General features: G+C 39.0%; 1 protein-coding gene across 1 annotated transcript in view; it reads right to left on the reverse strand.

Moving 5' to 3' along the window:
* Positions 1-12,234, reverse strand: part of LOC126457994 (uncharacterized) — a 375,721-nt gene that overhangs the window by 53,031 nt on the left and 310,456 nt on the right. Inside the window, exons 18-19 of the mRNA XM_050094761.1 lie at positions 11,146-11,322; positions 10,672-10,875 (exon numbers count right to left, since the gene is read on the reverse strand). Of these exons, the coding sequence (XP_049950718.1) occupies positions 10,672-10,875; positions 11,146-11,322 (381 nt within the window). The remainder of the gene's footprint in view (positions 1-10,671; positions 10,876-11,145; positions 11,323-12,234) is intronic.

Genomic DNA, 12,234 nt, shown 5'->3' on the forward strand with positions numbered 1-12,234 from the left:
TTTGCAAAGAACTTTTTTGCACAATTTTTTTCGCAACCTGTGGTTTGATACTAACTGGTTCTTTTTATATAGATATTGGTCCTTTCTTAATTTTAGGAGACCAGTCTTGCATATTGAACATGTATCTATAAATGGAGTTTTAAATGACAATTTAAAGTTTGCTAGAAAAAGAGGTGGAAGGCCTAGCACTTCCTTTTTTTACAGATATTTTTCTGCATTTTGACTGTATTCAGCTTAGATGGTAAATACTATCTTTTGGATTTTTTCCTTGAATAGTGGCTCTCTCTACACCTCTATGTTTTGATATCACTCTTTACGGCTTGTCTAATTTTCTTATCTTTACTAGTACTGCAGTCTTCCCCTCAGTTTTCAGCTGGTAACTTCCCTGTAACATAGAATTTATTGGCCAAATTGGAGTGTCTGTCTTGGATGTACCTGATGTTGCCTGAAATGTTGCAGCACATACAAGTACTGTCTGGCCATTTTTTTTTCCTAAAGCTGTATTTTATTAAAACAGCTTTCTTCCTTTTTGCTTCTTTCTTGATGTTCCTGTGTTTTGGTGATTACCACATATTTTAGTAATAATTTATCCTAGTTAGTTTTGTTTAAACTATGTACTCCTTATAAAAAGTAGTGATATCCTTATAAGTGAGATCAGTTGCTCTGCATTCTTTTCTTCATAAGGATTTTGGGTTCACTTGTATGTATGGTAGGCCATGTGAACAGGAAAGCATTTTCTTTTTCTTGTTGGATTTCTTGGATGCTTTCAATCATCTTGGACTTCCTGCCACTTGAACACCCAGTTATATTTGTACCATTTTCTGAATCACTTGTATTAACCTACATTTTATAGCTTAACAGCCTACTCTTTTACTGGAAACTTCTTCCTGACTATGATGGTTCAAACTGAGCAATAATCAGAAGTTAATGTTGTTGTGTAAACCACTAATTACTGTTGTTGGTTCTGGTGACAAGTGATTGCCTACAGTTTATGTTTACTTATTTATTTATAAAACTCTCTCATATTATTATTAACAATGACATTCTACATTGTTATGCCGTCTTCATGTCTCTCAGAAGCAAAGCACAATTTGCATTTATCAACTTTTGCTTTAACGGGCTGAGAACAAATACAGTACTGAGTTTTGTTAAAAGTCGTAGTCTTCAACACCCTATACAATGGCAAATATCAGGTTTTGACCAAAACATTTCAACGAGTCATGTGTGACAACAAGGTTGATTTGTAGCTACAAAAATTTGAATTTTGAAAAATTGATCAACCCATGAAAAAAGCTCCTTAGTTCTCAGTGGTTTCACACTTACTGTAACCAATCCATTCCACTAACTTTCACATTCCAGGTTCACAAAAACTACAACTATGTGGCTGTGAATCAATGCAATGAAACATTTATATTGTCCATAAGTACAACATTAAAAACCAATTAAACAAGTGAGAGCTGTGTCATCGTTACTCACACTACTAAATATGGCTAAAAATAACAAAACAGCAAACTGTGGCTTTGGTTTTGAAGTAATGTTGCTCAAAAGACATAACAGAGTTGTTGACGTTCTGTACATATATAGCCTACATTACAAGAAGATGGAATGGTGAGCCAGTACTTACCTTAAGGAGGCTAAATTACAAGTAAAATAGACTCATTTAAAAGTAGAAACAACTATTTTTTGCTTTTAGAACTGTTCATTCCTTCCACTGTGAGAAATGGACTGTTAGTTGCTTCCTCAGTGAGAAATTAGGGATGGGTTGGGGAAGACCGGAAAGGAGGAGACCCTAGGTTGAGAGGGACCAACTTGGATGTGGGGACGCAATATGAAGGAGGCTGTGTCAGAGAGAGTGTGAGGTCAAAATACATTGGTAAGCACTGTGAATGCTTCAGTCCAGAGACGATAAGACAATGTGAAAAGTAAATATGTATTAAAAGGAAGAGAGATGAGTGTTTGAATGAACACTGCAATTAATATCTAGAAGGAGATGGGAAAAAATCAAAAGAAAAGAGAACATGAAAGATGAAGATGAAAAAGAAGTAATAACTGAAATAAATGAAATGCTACCAATGGAAAAAATGAGGGTTGGTTATTAACAGATGTGTGGACTGGAAGGTTGCAGAATGTGAGGAGAAGCTGGAGAGAAAGTTTCCATCTTGGGAGTTCAGGAAAACTAGGACTGCATAGAAGGATCCAAATGGCATGTTAGATGAAGCAAGACTCTAATACCTTGAGTCAAGCTGTAGAACAGGCTAAGAAACTGGGTACTGAGTGTCCCCAAGGCAAACAGTTCTTCTGTGTCCATTTATAAACTTAACCAGTTTAATGGCAGTCATTCTAATGGGTAATTCCATATCCAGTTTTACCATAGCTGTAGGCACATCTCAAAGGAAGTCCTGTTAAGTTTTAACTCAAGACATGCTGCACTTTGGATCCAGGACCATCAGCTGGAGGTCATTTGGCGAATGAGCATATTATCATGAATTAATCATCATGTTTGACAACTCTTTGCAAGTTGACTATTACAGTGAGAATCCTACATTTAACTTGCCATACAGTCCTAAGACATGGAAGAAATTCTGCCGTGACCCACCTTCAGTTGAACTCACCAATGATTCAACTTAAAGTGTCATTTGAAAGTATTTTTATTCAGGACAAAACTGATTGAAGCCAATTAATGAATTTGTAGAAGATGACGTGGAACTGATTACATGCTGTTCTGGAGTAAAGTTTGCTAAAGACACAAAAATTTGCTTAGTCACAAAGCCCTATTTTAAACACGGTATGAATATAAAAAAAATCTTGCTGCAACCATTTTTCAGAGATCTACAATATAAAGGATAGCCTTTGATCAATCAATGACCCCAATGTCAAGACGCTTCAAGAATTGACAAGGAATTGTGTGAAGCCAGGCAAGAAGCTTGGTACAGCATGCATAACAGAAGAAATTGCTAAACTAAAATCATCAATATACAAATAAGAGCTTGGTGCTTCTCCCGTCAAGTTTCAGAAAGTTAGCAGCAGAGATTCATATGGGTATGCAAAGCAGAATATCAAGGCTCCCATCAGTAATAATATTGCAAATCTTGGTGGTTTTGATCTAGGTGAAGTAATGCAAGCCAGTACAAGCCATCTATGCAAAAGCACCTTGATTTTGAGATATAGATCTGAAAGAAAAGTTGCATGCATCAAAAAGCTATGAATTTTGACACTACAACCAAGAGGTTGGACAATGGAAAAAAACAGCATCCACATTTTATGTACCAGTAAATATGGTGAAGATTGCCACAAAGCTAAAAAGGGAATTCTTGAATTGCCTGAAAGAAAGCAAGGAAAAAAAGAGTTCAGACCAAATAAAGTCAAAAGTTCCACAATTTTATGAAGATGGTGAGTATAGCAGGATGTGTCCTGGGCTCAAAGATTGTGTTCCCATTATAACTGCAGGAGAGGAGATCAAGAAGCAGAAACAACTCTTACTTTGCAACCTGAAAGAACTATTCATCATCTATCAAGACCACAGTGGAGCTGAAATTGTAATTTCTCAGTTCTGCAAATCATATCCAAAATGGTGTGTTCCTGTCTGTTCTTCAGAACATATTCAGTTTGTGTATTCACATTACACTAGAATGTTAAGCTTATGATAGATGGAAGTCCAACCCAAGAAGATCACAAATGTCTACTCAAAAAAACTGTCAGTAAACTTAGAATCAAAAGACTGCTTGCTCCACCATTGCAAAAAGTGCCCCGGGGAAGAAGCATTAGAACTATTTTTAATTGATTCTTTCAAAAATAATGATTCTGAAGTTATTATTGAATTTAAGCAGTGTGTCCACACTCTCAGAGAAACACTGGACACAAAACAGCTAGCAACTGAAGATTTTATTTCAGAACTGACAGGGAAAATATGGAACCTTCCATGCCATCACTACACTGTGAAGCATCAAAGCCATCATTTGAAAATGATCCAAGACAATTTGAAGATGGGAGAAATTGTTGTTTTAACAGATTTTGTAAAAAACTATTCATTTGTGGTCCAAGATGCTCTGCAGCCCTTCCACTGGGAAAACAGACAAGCCCCTTTACATCCATTTATAGTTTATTACAGAGGTGCTGCAGATACAAAAAATTTGAACACTGCATATCAGTGATTCCCTCCGGCATGACAGTTTTGCTGTACATGTCTGCTTGAGAAGGTATACTGAGCTTCTGATTGGGGATCTCTACTGTTTTCATCATTCCACTGACAATCCTGCTGCCCAATACAACAATTTAAGGAACTTCATCATCTTACATAATCACGAAAATAATTTTGGATGCAAGGCTGAGTTGAACTCCTTTGGGACAAGCCATGGTAAATCACCATGTGATTGAATTGTTGGAACAGCAAAACAACTTTCGGTACTTGCAAGCCTTCAGTGGCCTAAGAAAAACTAAATTTTGATGCTATTTGACTTAATCACATTTTTTATGAAATTTGCATGGAATCAAGTTCTTCTTCACTGAGAAGGCCAAAGTTGAAATTGCAACACTGGCTCAAGAAGAAAGGTTTAAAAATGGTCACACTATTTCTAGTACAAGAATAAATCACCAGTTTGCGCCAAATGATGAAAAGCAAATTCATATCAGCCACATTTCAAATGATAAGCATCTTTTATATTTAAACTGACCATTCTATGACAAGTTGCTTTGGAAAATCTCAAACTTGGACATTACATAGCTTGTATTTATGACAAATTGTGGATTGGGAATGTCTACGACATATCAGTTGAACAGAATGATCTGCTAATACACTACCCGCATCCCGAGAGTCCTGCACATCCATTTTATTGGCCTGATAGACAAGACTATTGCCGAGTTTCGGAAAAGCATATTATCACCAACATTCCTACTCCACTCTAAACATTTATGGGGTGTCAGTACAAGTTCCCTGGACAAACATCATCCATTGCTAAAGAAACATTCAAGACCAGTCAATAGTAAAGAGCAGCTCTGCCTTGGGAACCTGATAACAAACTCACAGTAGGCTTGGGAACCTGGCAGATATGCTCTTAGTCTTGGGAACCTGATTGACCTTGTAACAGGTCTGAGGACCTAGCAAAGTAATACAACTCAGATTTGGGAACCTTCACGAAGAGACCAAGCCATTGCTGTTCTTGCATAAATATCAGGTGTGGCTCCTTGGTGATGATGTTATCAGTTTTTTAAAATTGGTAGTAGTAGAGCTCCTACCAATTTTTCTAAATTGATCGTAACAAAACTATTATGGACAACTGCAAGGCCTTAAAAATAAATTGATTCTCATGCATCTATTTACATCAAATACGTATTTACTGTAACAACATTGCTTACCTTTGAAGCTAAACATTTAACCTGAAATAAAAGATACCAACAAGTGAAATAAGCATCTAGGAGACAAAAAACTGTGTTTTCTAATGGAATTAGGTAGGAAAAAAAACCTGACTGACCACAATTTTGAGATATCTGGCCCTGAAAACTTGTCAAATTTGTTGATTAAATTTAAGACCTCCAGTTTAGGTCTAAATATTTCAGTAACTCAATAAGCAAGAAAGTCAATATTTATCATGAAAAAAGTAAACAAATACTGTGACATACAAAGGTTTTAGTCTGGTGAAACCAATGGTTGAAACTGGGGTGGTGTAGGTGTGGCAATTTGTGCTCCCTAATTGACCTTATCCATGTTACACTTGAACTTGAGCAACAAAAGTTGAGCAGAAACACCAACCTGCAGATTTATCACTGCTGTAAACAACTCATAAAGAGTCGTCAAACATGACCGGGCAAGGTGGCGCAGTGGTTAAGTACTGGACTTGCATTCGGGAAGACGACGGTTCAATCCCGTGTCCGGCCATCCTGATTTAGGTTTTCCGTGATTTCCCTAAATCACTCGAGGCAAATGCCGGGATGGTTCCTTTCAAAGGGCATGGCCGACTTCCTTCCCCATCCTTCCCTAAACCGATGAGACAGATGACCTCGCTGTCTGGTCTCCTTCCCCAAAACAACCCAACCCAAGTTGTCAAACATGATGATTTATTCACAATAATAACTGATGGCTCTGTTGCCAAAAGTGCAGCATGTGTTGAACTAAAAATTTACACAACTTTCTTTGAGATGTGTCTGTAGCAACGATAAAAGTTTTCACAAAATTGGACATGGACAGGTGGGGGCCATTTCTAAAATTGGCTGATTTGATGTGGAATGGCCCTTTTACAAAAAGCCATGCAGTGAACACAGGTTAGTTGGCATATATACTGAGGTGACAAAAGTAATGCCCAAGAAAAGCACTGCAGGCAACCTTGTGCTGTTTACAAAGGCACTCGTGTCGCTCATTTGCTGTCATAGCCCATTAAATCCACAGCCCTGTCCTAATGATACATTTGTCATATGTCCCACATTGATTTCTGTGGTTATTTTAGTCAGTGTTGCTTGTCTGTCAGCACTGACAACTCTCTGCAAACGCCACTGCTCTAAATTGTTAAGTGAAGCTTTTTGGCCACTGCATTGGCTGTGGTTAGAGGTAATGCCTGAAATTTGGTATCTCAGCACACTCCTGACACTATGAATTGTGGAATATTGAATTCTCTGATGATTTATGAAAAGAAATGTCCCATGCATCTATCTCCAATTACCATTCTGCGTTCAACGTCCATTAATACTCGTCGTGTGGCGATAATCAGTTCTGCCAATGCACTGCCCTTTTATACCTTGTGTATGCGATAGTACTGTCATCTGTATATGTGCATATCGCTATCCTATGACTTCTGTCACCTGTGGATGGTTTCAAACCTTGCTCTGCCTTTGATAGTGTAAGAGTTACAGTGGTTAGGATAGAGTTAATGGTAGTGGGTGTGTTCTGGGGCAGGATTGACAGTGAGACTGATTGCAGTGGTAGGAATCTTGGGGTAAGAATAAAGGCCTGGGAGTGTCACAGGGTTCAACAAGGATGTTACAATGTTAAGAGGGTGAAGGATGGCAATCGTGAGTAGTGTAAGAAGAATATCAGGGAGGATCAATCTTATTTCAGGGCCTGACTTAAGAAAGTCATAGCCCTGACAGACTAATATTTTGAGGCTTATGTGGTACTGGGTGACAAAATGGATGCTTTTGAGCCTTTTGGAAGTTCCAAGTTGTATTCGTGAGAGTCAGAAATGACAACTGAACGGATTTGTTTGTGAATAAAATCTACGAGGGTTGGAACTTTAATAGTGACAACTATTTATTTACAGTTCATACAAAATAGATATGTGTTTCTAAGTTTTACTGATCTTCAAAGTAGTCACCAGCATTTTATGTAACCCATTGCAAGCGATGTGGAAGTTGTAGGATACTCTTAGCAGTGCCAGTTGTGTTGACAGTTTGAGCGGCGCGGTCTCTGCCCGAGGAATTTGTAGCAATTCTGAAGCGAATGCCGTGAAATGTTTCCTTCAGTTTAGAAATCGAGATGAACTTAAAAGGACTTCAGTCAGGGGGGTGCAGCAGGTGGTATAGCACATAGCAGCCCCATCAGTCAGAAAGTGTCATCACTTCTGTTCCTATGCTGTTCATGTTTGGAACACAGCCTATGACCAGCTTAGAGACAGAAGTGATGATACTTTCTGCAGGACCTGAACATCATTTTGCAGGACAATGTTCAAGCATGTACAATGCAAGCTATTACTGATTTGTTTGACTGATGGGGCTGCTAAGTGCTATACCACCTACTGCGCTCCCATGACTTAAGCCCTCGTGAGTTCATCTCGATTTCTAAAATGAAGGAAACACTTCACAGCATTTGCTTCAGAAGGGCTACAAATTTGTCGGGCAATAGATCACGCCACTCGAACTGTCAACACAACTGGCACTGCTAAGAGTATCCTATGACTTCCACATTGCTGGCAACAGGTTACATACAATGCTGGTGACTACTTTGAAAGTCAGTAAAACTTTGAAATACGTATCCATTTTGTATGAGCTGTAAATAAATAGTTGCCACTATTAAAGTTCCAACCTTCATGTGTAGTAGTAATGGAAGAGGAAAGCCTGTGAGAGGCTGTTGGTGTAGGTGTTGATGAATTCAGTGTTGGAATAGGTATGTTCACTATGGCTGCCTAGGTTTTAGTGATATGATAGTTTGAAGTGGAAGGTGTAGCAACTGCTGAAGTGCAGGTATTGTTGCATACTTTTTGGTTTTGAATTGTCTGAGGTTTAGTTCTAACAATAAAGTTGGATTGAGTGACAATAAAGAAGGTTTTTTCAGAGGGCTTCACATGGGCATGGGAGAGGCAGTGTTTTAGAATTTAGAGGCCATATGTATATGAGACAATGGTCTAAAGAAAGGCTGCATCAGTAATGACAAGCAGGGTCCCAAGAGAGAGAGGTGAGGGATTGGATTTTAAATGTTCCAGTATGAGTTGTTGTCTTATGTAGCAGGAGAGGCTCTGTATGATGAGTTTAAAATGCTCATCTACCAGGGCTGAATGTGACTGTTGGGGCTCTGAATGAGATGTTCAGGAACTGTAGTACACGGGTTAAATAGTTGTTCCAATGGTTGTGGACTATGACTGGGTAGTGAAGTGCTATTTCCTGTTCAGGTTATGAGTGAATAAGATATCTTTGACTGGTGCAGAGTGATTGGATGTGGATATGAGACTGAAGGTGTGTAAAGCAGGTGGTAGACTTTAGTTTCTAGATAGAATACTTGGAAAATTATATCAGCCTACAAAGGAGATTGCTTACAAACCACTTGTGTGACACGTTGGAGAATATTGCTCAAGTATATGGAACCTGTACCAAATGGGACCTGTACCAAATAGAACTACCAGGAGTTATTGAACATACACAGAGGAGGGTAGTATGAATGATCACAGGTTTATTTGACCTTTGCAGAGTATCACAGAGATGCTGAAGAAACTGAACACAGACATGAAGATTATGTACAGCAGAGGCATATACACTATCATACTTCCTGTGCTCAGTACATGAATGGAACGGGAAGAAACCTAATAAGTAGTACAATGGGACATAACCTCTGTCATGCACTTCACAGCAGTTTGTAGAGGATGGATGTAGATCTAGAAGGTTAAGCCTTTCAAAAAATATGTACGTCTCTGGATTAAAGGATGTTCTGGATGATGGATTTAGCAATAAATGTTTCCCAGGATTGTGAGGTGATGTTTCTGGTTAAGGGTGAATTTTGGTAGTAGATGTACCAGAAGAGGGACTTAAATGGGGGAGCCCAAGCTGGGTTTGCAGGCTACAGAGGGTGGAGAGGAGGGGGGTTGGTTTGTCAGGGACAGAGTTCTGAATGACAGGATGGTGGTTGCTGGAGATCAGGCGAGGGACATCACTTTTGAAGTTTTATACCAACAGAGTGGATACCTTAACATGGTAATGCGAGGTGTTTCTAAAATTTGCAGCTGAATTCAAGGAAAATTACAGTGCGCTTGCTTGTAGACCCAGAGGTTGAAAGTTCGAGGATTTTAAGTAGTAGCAGTAGTGATTAGCAAAGGCAATATTTAGGTAAAGGATAAGGTAGGTAAGGGTGAGCTGCCAGTCATCACATGATGTGCAGAATTACTTCATATTATTTCACAATTCTTGACAGTTATCAGAATTAATAATTTCCTGTGAATTATGGTTATGTAATTTAACCAATTAATGTTGCTTCCTCTGATACTATCATTTTCCTTTCATTTATTGAGTTTTACTTCTGTACTATTTATAAAGCAATTCTGGTTGCAGAATGTTCTTTATTAATGTAAGTTAAGGACTTAAGTTAATAAAGAACATTTTGCAACCTGAGACTGTTTTTTAAATAGTAGAAACAGGAGGTCACTGTACCACCATGCCAAGGTGGAATAGAATAATTTTTATTATATATGAATGGATTAATTTTTATTACATATGTTAAATTGTTAATTATGTGTTGGTTAGCCAAAATCTCTAGTTTTCATAAAAATCAACAGATAAGCAAAATTAGAAATTTTTGTAGATATTCACTTTTAGTGCTAGGCAATTCCATAGGTAATTGTTGCAGAAACTAATGCAACCTCCTCTTTTTCATTTGTCAATAACTTTTAAAAACAATATAGCAATCATATTCTTCTCCCCTTCATATTGGCAGGAAATGAAATAATGAAGGCACTGAGTTGCAGACAGGCACAATGAAAAGGATGCCAAACATTCTATCTTTTGTACAAAAAGTCCTTTGTATGAAATAGAAAACACACACACACACACACACACACACACACACACACACACACTCAGACAAGCACAACTCACACGTACATGGCTACTGTCTCTAGCCCCTGGCACCTGAGAGCAGATTGCACTTTCGTCTGATGTGTGTAGCAATCTGGATGGCAGCCGTGAGGAGGTGGCATGGGGCAAAGTGTGGGTGGGATAGAAGGGTGACGCGGTGGGGACAGGATCCCCTGCTGGAGGCAGTGTCAGGAGGCTGTGCCGAGGGTGGAGGTGGAGGGGTAGGGGTAGGGGGGCGGGAGGGAGGGGAGAGGAGAGATGTTGTTATTCCATCCTGGACTTCCCTTTGTTTTAGGAAATGTTATACCTGGAGGTCTTTTCTGAAACATACCTTGCTGGAAGTGAGCAAACTTCTCCTTCCATTTACAGTACCCAAAACTCTGAAAATATTTTCCTGACAAAATGTACCTGCTATGAAACAGTATCCAGAAGGAGCCTTGCACTCCGGATGTACAGGTGAATTAGGGAGAAGATCCTTTCCTTGCACTGGATGTTGTGTCACATTCAAACGTCCACCAAAAGATCTTAGTTGTCTCGCCAAGCATGTGTGTTCTCCATAAATTTGAGAGGCATCCAAGAATGCTGAGTTCTGATTAATCTGGTCTCTTGGTCCTATCAATGGTAACAGAAATAAGTACATAACATTAACACACTGACAAGGGAAAAACCATTACACATACACCTAAATTTCTGAATGTGATAAATAGTACAACCAAGGTATAATAACAGTATATAATTGGAACACTTTCACTACACCGCAAAAATAAAAGGCAAGTCTTTTGCTGTTGTCTAAAGCACACACACACACACACACACACACACACACACACACACACACACACAAACCACCAACAACAGCAATAACCAAACACATATATTTACCAAGGTGCTGTTGTCCAGGTAAAGAGCGCATGAATGGCAAGCACACTGGTTCTCCAGTCGTCTGGTTTACTTGTGGATAGAAATGGTCATGCCTGGGGATTGGAATAGGCATGCACTCAGGATGCACTGTATTTGGTGAATTGCATGAACGGCAATCAGGAATTGAAGTGAAGAACCCTGCAGAGAAATGACAGTAATATTAAAGGAAGTCCAAGAGATAATAAACAAATTTCAAATGTTAACTTTCACAACTGCACCCACTTTTTTCTTTTTACTTTATGATAATGGCAAAGGATTATATGCCAGCTATGTGACATCTGCATTCACACCTGATGGTGGCATGGGATGTATTACTCTCTGTAAGTGCAAATCATGAAACAAGATTTTCAAAGCAAGTCAACCTGACATACATATTGAAAGAGAACTTCTAAGCTACATCTAACTTTGCTGTTTCATCAATAATAGAACACTTTTCTTTATTTTATGGCATTACCACTGCCTTAAAGTTACATTTTGTCCAAAGTGAAACAACTACATGATACAGAACTGAAATAAATACACCAAAAAATACTAACAGTCTGGTGTGGAAACATGTCAGCATTGAACAATGAAAACTTATAACATATGAGGTTCATTCAAATGAAACCTGATCAGTGTGTCTACTTTTGCCTTACACGTAAGTTGGCACCATGTAACTGTGGGTATGGTGGCACCATCTATTGGTAGAAAGACTGACGCGTGCACACCGCTTGATGTTGCATAGCACCAGTGTGGTTTCATGCCGAAGAGTAGTTATCATCCACTACCAAACATGCAGGCGAGTAAGCAGGAACAATGAGGAGTGATTCAATTTTTGGCAGCGGAGGGAGTTGGAGGCCATGAAATGTATTGATGTATGGAGGCTGTGTACTGTGAGTACAGCCTGAGTCGTCCATGTGTTGTGGAATGGTGCAAACAATTCCTTGGGGGTGCGAGTCGCTGGAAGATGATGCTCGTCCTGGACAGGCTCATCCATCACACCAGAAATGGTTGCGAAGTGAATGCTTTAGTCTTGTTCAACCGCAGAATCACCATGGACGAGATCCATCG

This window comes from Schistocerca serialis, chromosome 2 (assembly GCF_023864345.2).
Source record: "Schistocerca serialis cubense isolate TAMUIC-IGC-003099 chromosome 2, iqSchSeri2.2, whole genome shotgun sequence".
NCBI lineage: Eukaryota > Metazoa > Arthropoda > Insecta > Orthoptera > Acrididae > Schistocerca > Schistocerca serialis.